At 38.3% G+C, this 16,056-nt stretch overlaps 1 protein-coding gene and 1 long non-coding RNA gene across 6 annotated transcripts; both read right to left on the minus strand.

Moving 5' to 3' along the window:
* Window positions 1-3,356: 3,356 nt before the first annotated feature.
* On the minus strand, window positions 3,357-5,064 carry LOC116928133. The gene is made up of 4 exons (XR_004396968.2): window positions 4,649-5,064; window positions 4,374-4,488; window positions 4,003-4,175; window positions 3,357-3,655 (listed from the first exon to the last, which is right to left on the minus strand). It is a non-coding gene; the product is annotated as an uncharacterized LOC116928133 (long non-coding RNA).
* Window positions 5,065-5,835: 771 nt separating this feature from the next.
* LOC116928129 (max dimerization protein 1) lies at window positions 5,836-15,849 on the minus strand. Of its 5 annotated transcripts, XM_032935224.2 has the most exons (7): window positions 12,699-13,912; window positions 12,003-12,147; window positions 11,818-11,847; window positions 9,726-9,840; window positions 8,968-9,223; window positions 8,681-8,858; window positions 5,836-8,580 (listed from the first exon to the last, which is right to left on the minus strand). In XM_032935224.2, the coding sequence occupies exons 1-6, from the start codon at window positions 12,751-12,753 to the stop codon at window positions 8,707-8,709; spliced, it is 753 nt and encodes a 250-aa protein (XP_032791115.1). In that variant the 5' UTR covers window positions 12,754-13,912; the 3' UTR covers window positions 5,836-8,580; window positions 8,681-8,706. The 5 variants fall into 5 exon arrangements, with proteins under 5 accessions (XP_032791115.1, XP_032791117.1, XP_032791116.1 ...); XM_032935226.2 differs by lacking the exon at window positions 12,699-13,912 and adding an exon at window positions 15,731-15,849 and having other exon boundaries at window positions 5,836-8,858; XM_032935225.2 differs by having other exon boundaries at window positions 5,836-8,858; window positions 8,986-9,223; window positions 12,699-14,312.
* Window positions 15,850-16,056: the final 207 nt, after the last annotated feature.

Genomic DNA, 16,056 nt, shown 5'->3' on the forward strand with positions numbered 1-16,056 from the left:
GATATCATTGGAGGGCGAAGAGGCTACCCACAAATCCGAATTAACGGTTAATCGCTCACGTAAAAACTTGTCCGAAACCTTCCATCCTTTTCCGGCTTCTCTTAGCCACCCCCCGGTAATCTCCCCGGGGGCTCAGTTCAATTGAGGTAGGGTTTACCCCTACCTTGATTTATGTTAAAGGTTATATATCAATACAAAATGCTTAAACAAATTTTTCAAAAAAGTTTTTTTTCTTATAATTTAGTTTTTCATTTTGTACAATGCACTTGTCGTCCCATGATTTATCTGTACCTATTGCATGTTTTAGTGACATTTCGTTGAACCACATGGAAGTTCGTTATTCACAGATTGAGGTAACTAGGTCTCATAGCTCAATTGCCACTTTATTAGCATCGCATGCTAGATAGTTAAATTTTCGTGGACTTAATTTATTTAAGCATACACTGTTTGAAAGTGCCATATTGACATTAGCATACTGATTTAATTCAGACTTTATTTCAACTTGACTCTGTAAGGAATCGAACCTTTACATTACAGCATACCTCGCCGATGCTCAACCACTGAGCCATGAGTCACATTACAGAGCTCACTGTTTCGCTTTGTCATTTGAGGTATGTGTACATTTAGGTGTAAATATACATAAGCTATATACGCTTAGAATTATATTGTTAAATGGAAATTTCCAAGGTAAACGGATGGCATATTGTTCCCTTTTCAGACTGTTTGAGTGGAATGTGAAGAGCTGTCATTTTACTAAACTAAACTACACATGAGAATGGTATATGTCAACCAAAAGCAAGAATAAACAGTGGAATCAAATTTATCAACTGTGACTCAACCACTAATCTAACTATATTCAATGAATCCCGCCTAAACTTAAATTCAAAGACACATAGGTTTGCTATTTGTTTTTTAATAATGCTTGTATTGATCTTCTTTTTACAGACTACAAATACAACCATCTGCAATCAACTACGGCAGTGCCACAATTGGTTGCCACAAGGTAGATAACTATGATATATCTTCAAGAGCCTGATGAAGAGTTTTTGCAAGGAAAAGGTTCAAAACAATTCATGAAAAAAATGTCTTTTCATTTCCTACAATTATCAATCTACATCTGAGAATGTGTAGTAAGATTAATTTAAAAAAATAATAAAAAAATAATAAAAAAAAAATAATAATCAGGAGAATGAGAACTTGTGTTTAGTAGACATGCTCCTGTCCAGTACAGCCTCTTTCCTTCTGGGAAAGAGATCATGGTTTCTCATAAATCCACAACTTCACTACAACAATGTTAAATATTGGACAATAAAAGCAAGGTCTGTAGAATGAGGAATCAGAAGATCCGAAAGGTTAAGCACTTAACCAAACGGTAGAAGAAACATTTGTTTTGCTTCCTTACTGCCACTTTAAATTATAAAAACCAATATCCTTTTAAGAATTCTCACTTACGTGCTTACGTCAACGCGACTCCAAAAGTAGAACTATTTTCATAGCAGACGAACTGTTTGACAAACTCAATGATAAGATATATTTTGAGACTTCGTTATATCGGCATCGCCATCTAGTAGGAAATCTGTCTACTGAATGGAAGTTAGGAAGAGTATGATTCCGAATAACAAGTGATGATATCCGTGTTTGTTTCCAATACTTTTTTACGTTCCAAAAGATAATTCAACTAAAAATTTAACAGTAGGGAATCCATTGTGATGTGTGTGTTGGAAATTGCACTTTTTAAAATTATTTCTTTGTAACAGAGCCAGCCTGTTAACTGCTAAGCAAGCTACCAAACCGTATAGTTGTTGGAAACCCACATGCTTCACTTCCCATCACACTGTTACATCATACACAGAGAGAGAATTCATATTGTGCCACCAGTGATCTATTAGCACAATTCTTTTTTGTTATACAGTTCATGGAAATAAAATCAAAAGAGATGGTGATGATAGAGGTAAGTCAACAACAACTCAACTCTAGTTGGCATGGTCTAATTATTGTGTTACTGCTTCTTGGTTAATATTATCGTGTTACAGTATGGTGATTTATCTCATCTGATCGAGTGCAGAATATTCATCTGTTGTGTCAACAATCGACCATCCCATTATCAGTAGCTTTCTTCTCCTGCCAATTACCCAGCTTGCATGCATTGGCGTAAACACCATCATCTCATTTGGTATTTTATGTTTTTCTGTTGTGTATTGTTCTATTGTGATGTAATTTCTCGTGATAGAACTGGATGTTTTCATATTCCTTCTCTTCAAAATCACCGCCTCAACCAATTGCTTCAATATCACCCTCAGTGGACCACAAGCGTAAGTTTAATTGTCTTCTTCGCTATGGTTATATTGAAAACATGTCATTCATTATCTAAAAAGGCTATGTTTTTGATCATCCACATAGAACTACCCTATCTTCGTCTTCATTCCGGTATAAATCAACCATCCGGACTCTGGCCTTGCTGTCTTCGTCCTTTGCCTCATCGCTGTCTTCGTCAACGCCTTTCCCGTCACCGCATCGCTGTCTTCGTCTACGCCTTTCCCGACGCCACATCGCTGCCTTTGTCTCATCCTTCGCTGCATCGCCATCCTCGAGATATCTATTCGTAAGACCAAATGGGTGCAGCTCAGCAGAAACCCCAAGGCGATTGAGGCAGTTCACCGTGGAACGTCACCCTGGTATTGTTTTGTTTTGTTTTGTACTGTGTTGTATTGTATTGTGTAAGTTAACCCGTTGGCTGCCACCCCGTTTGTGTCCCATTTTTTTTGTAGCTTGTAGGGAACGGGCGCTGTTCTGCCTCATGGTCTATGCCATGGGGGGAACAGTCGCCGCGCCTTTTGGCGCAGTAGGCAATGCACCAGTAGGGACTTCTCTTTGTCGGTGCGGTGATAGATTCCTGGGGTGTGCATTCCCGGAATGGTTTCTATCGCCGTGCCAGCCCGGACTTGTCTTCGGACAAGTCCCACCCTGTTCGTGATCCTTCAGACGCGATGCGTAGCAAATGTAGTTTAAGCAACCTACGGGTTGCATGGCCTGGCAGCCAACGGGTTAACTTGTTGTATGTTGTATGTATGTATTATTTGTATATGTATGTATGTGTTGTGTATGCAAAATAGTGGTGGAATTGATGGGTGGAGGTGGGATAATACAAACAATTCCTTTTAACATTTCTCATTTGTATTTATTTTATATTTTGAAACTTGAGCAAAACAAAAACTTAATAATTACTCATTCTACCAACCTGCTGCGCTTGAGATCCAAACATTGTAGAAAAATTAATTTCGACGTATCTTTTCACAATCCAAAAAACATAATTACTTTTAACCGACGAAAAAAGAAATACTAAAACTTTCAACAGAAACATTTCCAATGAATTTTACTAATTTACTATTCTGCTTGCATGTTTAACACAATTACTGAGCAGAAAACCAATAGAAATTATTCTCTTCATAGAACAAAAATTATGTAGCATAGAGAAAGAATCTAACCAATTTCATCTTTACCTTCCCTTTCTTTCATTCACAGGAGACAATAATTTACCAGACACATGAATAGTACTAGATATTTTATTTACAGTAACAGCAATATTGGTGGTATTCCTTTTTGATCAGAGAATGGTCCCATGGCCAACACAGCACATCAGATTCACACGACAGACCTGCAATTAGAGTTTTCAAATATTGTTAACAATAAATGGTGAAAACACCTAATATGGCAAAGAAAGAACAACTACAATTAGAATTTAAAACATATTGATAAATTACTTTCTACAAAGAGAAGCTTAGGAGTAAAAAGGACACTTTAAGATAAAAAAAATATGAAACACATGCTGGTAGTCAAAAAAAAAATCAGCCGTTTTTTCCCTTTAAGTATGGTATGATCGTTTTTTTTTTAAACTTTAGCTATAATACCTTTAACAAATGTGTATGGATTTGCTTAATTGTGCAAATCTATCTTTTAGCAGAAAGGGAACATCAAAAGGGAAAATCTACGTTGAAAACATACCTCAAACTGTAAGATATCACCAGAGAAATTGCAAAAAAAAGTACGTCTAGCATCTCAGTCAACGACAGGTGAAATGAAACAGCTGACATGGCCATGAAATAGTTAAGCAGTTGGTGATTTCTCCCCTAGATGTCTTCCGAATATGGCGGCCACCAGAACTTGATCATCAAATGCTACAGTATGAATTCAAATGTAGAAAATATAAAAATTAAATTCACAAAAATAAAGAAAATGGATGACACTAGATTAACATAAAGATAACACTTAAAAGCTTGATGAATGAGAAGTGACCACAAAGCCTTTATTTTCACTTTAATGAATTTTTTTTCTAAATTAATAGATAAATTCTAGATAATAGATTTTTTTTTTACCTTGTGGTTTCTTTTCAACTACACATTGGCTTTTCAATTAGCTTTTCTCTATGTACAATATTGGAGACATACTTCAAGTTAATCTGTTTACATGACAGTTTTTTCTGCAACATGACTACATCCAAAAAAGAAACAAAATTTAGTTTCAAGCAAGGCTAAGCAAAGTATAATAATTGATTAAAGGTCCTAAATTAAATGCTGCTAATGCCAATAACAATGAAAGATTAAAAAAAATGAAATTAAATAATGGTAAAGGTTTCATAAGTTACATTTACCCATGTCAGCCAAACAACGATTGAAGCTTCTCAGTTGATTTTTATGTGAACAAAGATACAAGTAATCCTTCTAAATGAGTGACAAATGCATACCCAAATTAAGAAATTTGCCACACTTGTTGATAAATCTCCTTACAAAAGTTATGTGGTAGAGCTACACATACCATCCATTAAAAAAAATAACAATGCATGAATAAATAAATAAATCTTTTGTGGAAAAAGGAAAATGCTTCATGAGTACTGAGCAACCGAAAATTATCAATACAGCGACAAGCAATGCATTTAGATGAAATGATATTATTTTGAATCTAATTGACGTTAATGATTTTACAGCCTTATACTCGATGGTTCTCTTCGGTTCAACCGGTTCAACCTACTGTGGCTGTCATTCACCGCCGTCATTGTAGTTACGGCCACGTGGAGGCGCCACTAGTTTTAACAACAATGATGGAAACATTTCCTTACCGAGAAAGGAATCACAAACAATTAAGAAACAGGTGCCATTAATTTTAGCTGGAAGTTCATGATTGTCCCCTTCAAAATATATCGTTTCGTCGAGGGAAGTCTCACTTGCTGATACAGAAATCTCAACAATACGGTATTTGAAAATCGTTTTCATTGTTTAGAAACATGAAACTTGAATGAGAAAAATAACTTGAAAAGTCGGGGCTGCTGGTGAAAGCTATCGTGACCCGGAAAACCCTTTTCTATGTTCGCAAAAATAATGTTACAATTTCTTTTTCTTGTACCAAAATTACGTAATCGTGAAAATCTGGTAATATTTGAGAGTATATCTTACCTATTAGCGGTGTGGCCTGTGCATCTATCTTTTTCCAACTCGTCTGGCTGTAACCAATCGAGATGAATGAGACATGCCCGCAGACTCGATTATTTACACTCAACAGCATACAGGTATGCATACAAAGGACGAATAGCTCGAGAGTTAAAAAGCTACAAGAGAAATCTCTTTCTAAGAAAAAATGGTGAACTTAATTGTCTACGGCTATCTTACAGTCCTTCCAGTCTGTTGAGACACACCTGAAAAAGGGGATCGCACGTGAAAGCCCCCTCGTGAGTGAAAGCTTTGGTCTGAAACTTAAAAGCATTAGTGGACGTGCATCCAAAACAGGGACGTGCTTCGTTTGTCTGACTATTCCAATTTAAGTTAGAACACATGAAAAATGTGCAACATGGGACCATAAATGTATTGAGAGATTTCAAAAAAAAAAAGGCAAACAAAAACAAGAAAAATATGATGGGAGGGGATGATACACGGACAGACATAATATAAAGAAATTTTAAGGAATTTTACACGTATATCCATTATTGTTATTATTAATTATTATTTCACCTTTTGTTGGTATTTTTTTTTTGAACTCAATGTGTGGATTAAATTAAAGAGCCAAAAAAATGGTGAAAAATAACCCCAACAAAAGGTCTCCACAATTTTTGTTTCTTTTTCTTTGAGATGAGTAGTGTGACAAGACGACTTTTTTGTTAATTTTTCTTCCATTTGTCATCGACAAAAAAAAAAACACACAATGAAAAATATATTAATTTAAATTGATTTGTTCCCCCCATCCTTGATCTATATATCTCCCTCCCATATTTGATATACACACACACACACACACACACACACACACACACACACTCGGCACGTACACAGATAAAAGGCTCACAGCCCTAAACACGTAAACAAACAAGACACATTCATCATCAAAATACGCTGCGATGACATTTTCTCCCAATTAAAATGTTTCTTTTCCAAACCACAACAAATTGTATTTTTTTTTTTCGTGTGTGTGTGTGTGTGTGCCTCGTTTTGCCCTTCATTTTGTAATTTGATCAAATGATTTCATTTCTCCGGGAAATTAATAATAATATAAACAAAAATGTTAAAATGTACATATTTTTCGCTATTGCTGCGGGTTGGCGATGAAAAAATGTTGATCGAATGGAAAAGGTGCGAGAAAGCCATTAAAGATGAAAGTGTGGGTAAGGAATTACTTGTTTTTTATCGTTTAGTTGGATTTCAGATTCAAGTTGAAGAATTGTTAGCCTTTTGCTGGATTATAAACAAGGAGGAAATAGCGAAGTGTGAACGATGAAAAAAAAAAAAAAGGGATTTTTCACATCAGCTTTTGCTTTCTAAAAATGTCTACATCAGAAATCGAATACAAAACGGCTTCGGTAATTGAATAAGTTGATACTATAAAATTCCCCCACCATCTTTCACGCAATTCCCACATTGGATCTCGGGAGTCAATAACGAAAAACGAAAAAAGGTGAACAAAAAAAGGGAGAGTAATCCTAAATGTCCATCGAATTGAAAACACATTCTGTACACATTTGAACGAGGTTTAAGGGCGCTCGTTAACTACACGTTAATTTTGTTTTGTTTTTTCCACTAAAATTTCTAATTTGTTTTTCTCTGTCAACTTGTAGCGTCTCCACTTATTCACTGGCTTTGTCCATTTGTTACGTTCTTCCTCTCATTTTCTTAATCAAGTTGAACTTTATAAACTTGAAAGAAAAAAGAACAAATTTAGGGGTGGGGAGGAGAGGAAGAAAGGAAGAATGAAAATCAGGTTAATTTAGGATTCGGAACACATTCCGCTTTTGTTTGTTATCGACAATTTTTTTTTTAACGCCTTTAAACTGGAAGAATCTTATTTCTTTTTCAATAATAATACCAACATTAAATCGTCTTAATTTCCCACAACACAATTTTCGTGTTTAAATTGAAGTCTAAAAAAATTAAATTTTTTTTTCCTGGTTTTTTACCATCAGACGAAAAACTAAATTTCAGAAAGAAAAATGTCAACAAATAAGAAAAAACAAAAAAAAAGAGGAAATCTGTTTCTATCGTTCACCAGTTTCGAACATCACGAGTTTGTACCAATCTCATAAATTTTGCTGATTCAAAACAAAGCAAAATGTTTTGTTTTTACCGTCCCAATTAAAACCCCATTCCCCACTGAAGGAAAGAGATGGACGTTTCTGGGGATGGGAGGACGGGAAGAAAACACAAATGAAAAATAGTTGACAAGTTAAGGTGGGATTTACTTGGGAAAAAAGACATTTTGGGAGGAGGGGGAGCGACTTGTGTTGGTACTGACTTGTACTTTGTAATAGCGTAACCTCTCTGATTACGATATATTCTTAAAAATAACCTTAAAAAATATATAAACAAACTCATTTGTAAAATGGTGTGGCTGCCCTGAACAATTTTCAATTCGAAAACGGAAAAAATCAAATAAAATCTTTGGGAAATTTGATAAAAAATAAAAAATAAATTAATTTAATAGGCGAAGAAGAAAAAAAAAATACTGCTCAGGATTTCTTTACAGCGAGATCGCTACAACTCGTGTCCGATTTCTTTAAGGTTTGCGCATTCGTCAACCCCCCCCATCACGCACACACACACGCACACACATTCGCAAAGACAAAATAATAATAATAAAAAAAAAATCATCGTTTCGGGCAGGTTTTCTTTCTTGACAAAATCAAACGGCGGATCTGCTTTTTAATTTCTGATGGCGTGGCTACCCCGAATCCTCCCCCTAAGAAAAAAGTATACCCAACCCAAAGTCCAATATCGCAATCATTTCCGTCTCCTCCAAATGACACACTATCCATTTCCTGTTTTCCACAGTCAGCCACAAAAAAAAAAAAGAAAATCTCAAGAAAAACAAAAATAAGGGAGGGATAATCATTTGAAACCAAAACAAAACTTAAAAAAAAATTGACACGGCAGTCAGTGTTGTTCCTTTTGTTGTTGTTGTTGCTGCGTGTGAGACTGAACAACACTTCCTATTTTTTCTTCTTAAATCTCTCAATCACCCCCCCCCCTCATTTTCATCACTCTCCTGCATACTTGAACAGAAAATGGCAGTAATTTCAGGGCTGGAGGTGGTGGACGTTGGTAGCTGTATGTGGCGTATACAAGCGAAAGAGAGAGAGATAGAGAGAGAGAGAAGGCGATGATTTGAAAATGTAGTTTTTTTTTTGCCGTTTCTTTTTAGTTACGTTTTCTCTTTGTTGCTGTAGTCCTTTTAAACACTGTCCGTGATGGAGAGATGAGGAAAATGTCCGATACTGGCAACGTTGCCCAGGCCAATGCCCGAATCGCTTGAGGCTGATTGAACGCTCAATTGATCGTCCAAATCGCTACCGTGACTTCCGTAACCAATCACGTCGACTTCATCTGAATAAATAAGATTGAGTTAGTTCATTTCGTCTTCAATGCATAAATTAAAAGAAAATAAATTCGACAGAGAAGGGAACAAAAAATCAAATTTGGTTTGTGTAATCACCGTAGTAGGCAGCAATACCGGTTTCGGACGAGACGGATGAGGTCAACGACGAAGCCGAGGAAATCGTCGTCGAGATGGAGCATTCAGAAAGGGAGTTTCCCCGTCGTTTATTCATCTGGCTGGAGGCGCCTGGGCTGGATGATGACAACTGTTCAAATTGCTGGGACAGCTGCTCCATCTTCCTTCGCAAAAAGCGCTGCTCTCGGTTCAGCTGCTCCTTGTGCTGCAGGTGGCGTCTGTCTCGCTCTTCCAACGTCTAAAATACAGCAACAAAAAATCAATGAAAAATGTTTTCCTGTCTGTCTGGCAACAGCGTAATTCGTTTTCGTCTGGTTTTATTTATTTATTTTTTTTTTTAAGGGCAGCTCTTTATACAGGATTCGAAAGATAGATGGAGTCGCTCGCGGTTCTTGTTTACTCGAGTGAAAACTTTGAAATTTTTCGTCGGCATGGAGCCGTGGCACACACACAAAGTGTCTTGATTATTGATTTTCATGCCCCGCCATGGCAGATTTTGCCCCCACAAGGGGCCTGAGGGGCAAAAGTAGCTTTCCCCTCGGGCCGGTAGACGTAAGAGTGTGAGAAATGAGGGCGTGCAGTAGTGCCACCGATCGATCATTAAGTGTTTAACATCACTTTAGTTAGTGATGGGTTCAAATGAATTTGCTTCCCACAGATGGCTTACAATGTCCATTTTTTTTAAAACCATAACACAAAAACAAAAAACGGTTAAATCATAATAATAAATTTAAAGATACCTTAATAAAATGTTTCGCGCGTGTCAGTAATCCCAGCGTAGTGTGACGGGCCGATTCCGGCCCTAACGGGACCAAATCTTTAAGTTTCTCCAAACAAGTTCTCAGTTGAGCACGCCTGTAGAAGAATGAATAATTTTTAAAAATCGTATGCTCCTCTTTTTCTTTTTACAAAAAAACAAAACAAAATAAAGGAATATCCATGCGACACGTGAAAGCGGGATAGGACGGACAGAGCGGGTTGTTCGCATTGAAGGGGGGCCTTACTCGTTGGTGGGTGTCATGTGCGGACTCCTTTCCCAAGTAATGGCGAGAAAGAAAAACGAACTAGGTCCAAACAACTTGGTCAAGGCGAAAAAGAAAAAAAAGCCTATCTTTATAGTAGTGACGTGTGCGGATTGGACGGTGCGTGCCAACGGGACTGCACCTTCTTTTTGGCACGAGAACGCGGGCCTACTATCACGAACGGGAAAAAAATACTTCCATGGCTGCTGCTGCAGCTCGCAGCAAAAACAAACACGACTTATAAATATGAAAGACCATGTGCTGCTGGTACCCTAAGAGAGCCACGTCATATCTCTTTAAAAAAAAAGTTGGCCAACGATTAAGAGAAAAAAGAGGCGAAAAATTCAGGTCACAGAAGAGGGGCGTTGTCATGGTAACTCTTATCAGGTTGGGCCCCCTTTAAAAAAATATCTGCGAAGAAAACTAACAAACGCAACCATTTTTACAGTGTTGTTGTTGAAGACCCCAATGCATCTGGCGAGCACGGTTGAAAGATTCGGGCACGGGTAAAACGCATGTCTTGCGAGAAAAGAGAAAATTCCTGGCAAGTGAGGAATGGACTGTTGCTGCCCAAAAGGGCTGCCATTATTCTTGTTGACTTTCCAAGGGACCTAAAGGCAAAAACCGACAACGGAACTATACAGACGCACGAGAAGAAAGAAGAAATAAGCAGCTAAGACTCAACATCCTCTTGTGTGGCATGGGCATACGCTCACGTCCTTGACTCTCTTTTGTGGTTCCTTTACCTACACGGCTCTTTTTTATTACCTTTTTCTTTTTTAGAAAATGTGGTTGAGACAAAGTCTTATCGTATTTTTCCTTTTTTAGTTGAGGCCGTATTGGCTAAAGCGACCACTTTATTTCTTTTTTTAAGTTCCATTTTTTTTTTCAGATAAAAACGGGTAGACTCGGAAAGAATTACGTCTCTCTCTATAATCTCTAATTTACAGACGGGCAAAGACCGCAAAAAATAACCAACAAAAAACAACACGTCCCTTTTGATAAGTCAAAAAAATAATAATACGACTAGCCTTCAATAATAGGATTTTAATTAAACTTGAGGGTAGAGTGCAAGTATTAGTCAGCCTAACCTTGGTATATAAAAAACCTTTCTTTTCACATTTTTCGGGGTGTGATAGCCTCCTCAAACAAAAAGACGACGACCGAAAAAAGAAAAATTTCTTCTTTCCCGACTCCGAAAAACAAAACAAAAAAAAAACCAGACGGGAAATGGAACTACGTCACTGATAAAGATCTTGGTCGTCGTCATCTCGTCAATCCCTTAAAAGGAAATGATACGCTACGTACAGCTATCGTTTCTGTTGACTATCTACGCATTCAAAATTCATGACTCAACGTATGGTTAAATACGGCGATGATTTCAACCGGATTATACAAGATAGAGAGGAGAAAAAAAAAAAAGGATATCGTTCTGTTGTTGTCTGCTAATTTTTCGCCTCTCAGCTGATTCCCTCCCCAGAGAGCGTGTGACACGGGTCACGCAATGTGCACGTAATAAAGATAAGCCTACATACACAATATACACGCGTGACCTGTGTACGCAATAAAATGAGAACTAGTGACGACCCAGAAAAAAACAGGGGAGGTAAAGAAAGAAGAAAAAAAAATGGCCGGGATCTATGTCACAAAGGAAAAAAAAAAATGCTACAAGCGAGAGAAAGGTTTCCCGCTGTCGTCACCGATGGGCTGACGTCATAAAGTCACGTGATTCGAAAGGAAGAAGAAGAAGAAGGGAAGGTTTTTGTTGTTAAGAGCCTTGTTGCTGGCGCCCTTTTTTTTTCCATCTCACCTGTTCTTCTCCAACTCGTTGTGTGTCGACCTGTTGTTTGCGGGGCGCATTATCGGTCGAGAAGGAAATCAAAAAATGAAAAAGACTAAGAATTAAAACTTTACAACCGGTTCGGAAAAAAAAAATCGTCAAAACACTAAGAATTCAGCCTCAGTGACGTATATAGTGCGTTAAACAATACTAACCGGCTCCCTTGGTTTTTCTTGATTTTGATAGGTCGAGTCGTAGAAGAAGTTGTCGCGGAAGACGAAGAAGAACCGGACGGGGTCGGACTACTACCATAATCTTCAATGGGCATTGGCAATGACGACGCGTAGCCATGCTCAGCTTCTGAAAATATAACAACAACAACAACAACAACTATTTTAGTTTTTTGTTTTCATATCGAATAACAAAAGAAAAATGCTCATTTTTTAAAGAAAGGAGCCGAGCGCGTGATTATTTTTGGAGCTAAAAAAAGATGAGCAGAGAACGCCATCTGTCCGCCATTATATCTTTTCTCATTCGAAAATAAAATCATAACACAAAAAAAAACTAGTAACACAACAATGGCTATTACACTCAGTTAAAGTTACTAATTTGGAAGACATTCGAAAATGAAAAACGTCTAACATAAGAAACAAAGGCCAAGTGAGAGCGTCACCCAACCACCCAGCACGTACACACACACACACACACACACAGTGGCCACGACGCAACTTTCCACGCAGCACAATCGTCTTTCCCTTGGAGTTCACTGGCCAACAACTAACAGCACAACCCAACAACAAGAACAACTTTTCTTTCACTCAGACAACTCGTCATCATTTTACCTTTTCCCCGATTTCTACTCATCAAACAAAACAAGAAAACGAGCATTCGTGATGATTTATCATTGTTACCTCTTTCCCTTCGTTCCAGGTACTCGGCTGCCTGAAGTAGCGCGTCGATGCTCATGACGGCGAACACACACAACACCACGAACAAAATAACAAATGAAATTCGGCGTGTGTGTGTAATGGGAGGTGGGTGTATAGTACACCGAGAGGTAGAGAGAAACCTCTTGCCAAATCGATAGAAGAAAACAAAGAAACACAGGCCAGAGACGTAGCTAAATCAAGCATAAAGCTTTCGCTTGAGTTTTTTTATCTTCAATATGGCTGGTTGGTTGGTGGACAGGATGTGAGACCGAGCCAACTCGGGAGCTGCGTGTGAGGACCGATTCAGCAGGATTTTTCACACACACACACTCACTTATACACACACATACACACACACACTGAACACACGTAGGCAGGCACGTGCAGAGCTCCAAAGCTCTTGTTTCCGAACAAAAGTTGGAAACGAGAATATACAAAGGCGAGAAAAAAGAATAGAGTTTTCTGCCTTTTCTTTAAAATTTGATTACGACGAATTTTCAGAGGAGAAATTAACGTTTTTTTTTTTTTGTCTAGAAAATGAAGAAGAAGAAAATGGATCGCAACGAGCTCCTTCCTCTAGATCGTACCAGCTCCGACTGTTGACGTTCTGCTCAGATACAACACACACACACCCGCACCCCCTCTCGTTGCCTTTCTCTCCAATGGGAACACGGGAAAATATCCCCTTCCCTTCTCCCTGTCGTCTAGCGACTCCAGCGCCATCTTTCTATCGATTTCTCAAGGCCTTTGTTACAAACAATGTCGAAGAACTCTCGATCCGACCGATTTTGAGGGAATTCAATTAGGCTAATCGAACCCTTTTTTTTTTTGCTCATTTTCATTGACATGACGAATACAGTGACGGATGTGATATCTGCTAAAAATTTCACGTTTCCTTTGTCCATTAAGATCCGATTTTTTCATGGCCATCTTGGCAAGTGACCCTGCAATCCCGTAAGCTCGGGTAACGTACGCCAACACGTTTACAGCCATAGAAATGCTTTCCTTTCAAGAAAAACGCGTGCAGTCAAATCGTTTTCTTAGCAAAGGCCAAGTTTCCGATTTTGCAATACAGATTAAAAACAAAAAAGAGTGCTGGTGTTTGAGAAGGCCACTACCAACAGAGGCGCTGTTGGCGTTCAGGTGACGTGTCCGTGCTGGCCAATCGCAGAGCTCTCTCTCGAAAAATTATTTTAAAAAAGAAAACAAAAAAGAGTAAAAATCCGTTGTTCGTGAGCCCTCTTTTTTTTTCTTTTCCTGGTTTGCATTTTAACCAGAGAATATTTTTTTTTCGGGTGGTTTCGTGCGGGACTTTGAGAAGAAGCACGTGAAAAGTCAGTCCGCCCGCAGGCGCAGAGACCGCCCCGCTCAACAAAACATCACACACAAAGAACCACGCGCGCGAGTTTCTTGCTCCCAAACTTCCTCTTTATGCCACCCACCAAATATTTGACGGATTTTCTTCCATTTTCCACCGTACAATAATACGAGAATGTAAAAACTGGAAACAAAACTGACTAAACTAAACAGTTCATTAGTTAACCTAATCTTTCCCCCCCTTTTTCGACATTCAATGAACCAAAACATTTGTAAAAATACTGCGTAGAAATACGACCCAACACGTTTCGAGTGGATCACGACCCAGAAACGCGATCTTCTTTTACTACCCACCCCTCCCTATTTCGCCCGTCTATTATACATTGCATAGTGGTAGCAGATGGTTAAGGGTGTAGGCACTAGTCCATACATTGTCCAATCGACATTGTCCTTGCCCATCGTTTCATTGAATTAATTTACACCACCTATCGTACAAAATCCAACACACATTTTCCATTGGCCTATAATAAAATAATAATAATAATAAAAAAAAAAAACTGGAAATGCTCAGGGTTATGAAAGGAAATCCGGTCATGTGGGGTTGAGACCTTATCTTCACGTTAAGGCCCAGAAAAATGAAGAGAAACTTTGAAGAGATTTTTTTAGAGGCAGCGTACATAGTTTTCTGAAAATGTGTGATGTTGTTACGTCATGACCTCACCCCTCGCTATATATAACATCACGTAACTCTCAACATAACCAGTTTTTGGGGTAGGTTTACATTAGTGTGTGTGTGTGTGTGTGTGTAACTAGAAAGAAGAGGGACCCTGTAGAAGCCCGCCATGTGGAACAAAGAGAGTCCCTGGAAGAAAAACCCCACTTTTCCCCCTGACACACACACACACACGCACACACATCAACGTTTTATTTTACTTTTATTTTTGTTATCCACTGGGTATAGAGTCAGAATCGTTATTACTATGGCCAGCAGTCGACACTAGGCTATGGAAGATGGGAAGAAACTATTGATCGAATCGATTTTTACCATAAGGCCGTATGTTTAAACGTAAGACGAAGCTACGTACTGGCACTTTTATTAACATACGCCTTTGCGAACAAATCGACGGATGCAACATTTCTCACTGCTATTACCCACTTCTTGATTTTTAGATCGACTCTCTCTCGATCGATTAGTCAAAGCCCAAGTAATTCTAGCCACAAACTAAAATGCGGATGTTATTCCAAGGGTCGAAAGAAAAAGAAAGAACCTAACCACAATCAAGAAAAACAGAAAATAAAATCGATAAGATTCTAACAGCATGGAGGCGGTGAAGTGATTCCAGTCAAACATCTCCAGGGTGTACGAGTGGGGCGGTTTTCTACTTTCATCTATTTCTTTCTTTTATATATAAGAAATAAGTGAGCCAATATCTATCAAACATTTGGGAGATTATTTAGTGATAAAGCGCGGGAAGGGCGGATTTCTTTTCTCCTTACAAAAAAAAAAAAAAAAATTGTACCGACGATTCTTTGTTAATTGGCTATACCCCCCCCCCTTACCCCCTCAAACATTCTTTTATTCATCTGACGGTTCCATTTTTAAAAGAAAAGAATTTCTTGCTTGTTAACGTACGACCCTTATGAGAGAAACATGGCGACTAGTACTATTCAAAAAGAGAAAAGAAAAACAAATTCACCTCACGGACGCTGCAGCAGTCAGACGATCGATAACAGGGAGGCAGCGTCGCATCGTTTTCGACGTCAGATAATAGCAAATAAAACAAGATCTTTAGAAAGTCTTGTTCCATGTGTAACTAAGTCGAAAGAAAGGCAACAGAAAATATCTTACTGGCCTAAAGGAATCAACTTTGTGTAGTAGGATACCTCTTTCTGCCGGTTGGACGATCACGAAACCAATTTACTTTAGCCAATATAAATGTCGCCTCTATGGAAAAGAGAGGTTGGTTCGGTATTGATCAAATGATCGCGATCTCAGAGCGCAAGGCCAGTTTTCGTCACCTAC

Source organism: Daphnia magna, linkage group LG7 (genome assembly GCF_020631705.1).
Source record: "Daphnia magna isolate NIES linkage group LG7, ASM2063170v1.1, whole genome shotgun sequence".
Taxonomy (NCBI): domain Eukaryota; kingdom Metazoa; phylum Arthropoda; class Branchiopoda; order Diplostraca; family Daphniidae; genus Daphnia; species Daphnia magna.

What these genes read in the sequence shown, in the direction of transcription:
- LOC116928129 (XM_032935224.2), bottom strand. Translation starts at nt 12,753, where the DNA reads ATGAGCATCGACGCGCTACTTCAGGCAGCCGAGTACCTGGAACGAAGG. An exon ending in AAGAAAAACCAAGGGAGCCG is followed by an intron (nt 11,848 to 12,002) that starts GTTAGTATTGTT and finishes CGCAAACAACAG; the next exon opens with GTCGACACACAACGAGTTGG. An exon ending in GCGCGAAACATTTTATTAAG is followed by an intron (nt 9,224 to 9,725) that starts GTATCTTTAAAT and finishes GCTGTATTTTAG; the next exon opens with ACGTTGGAAGAGCGAGACAG.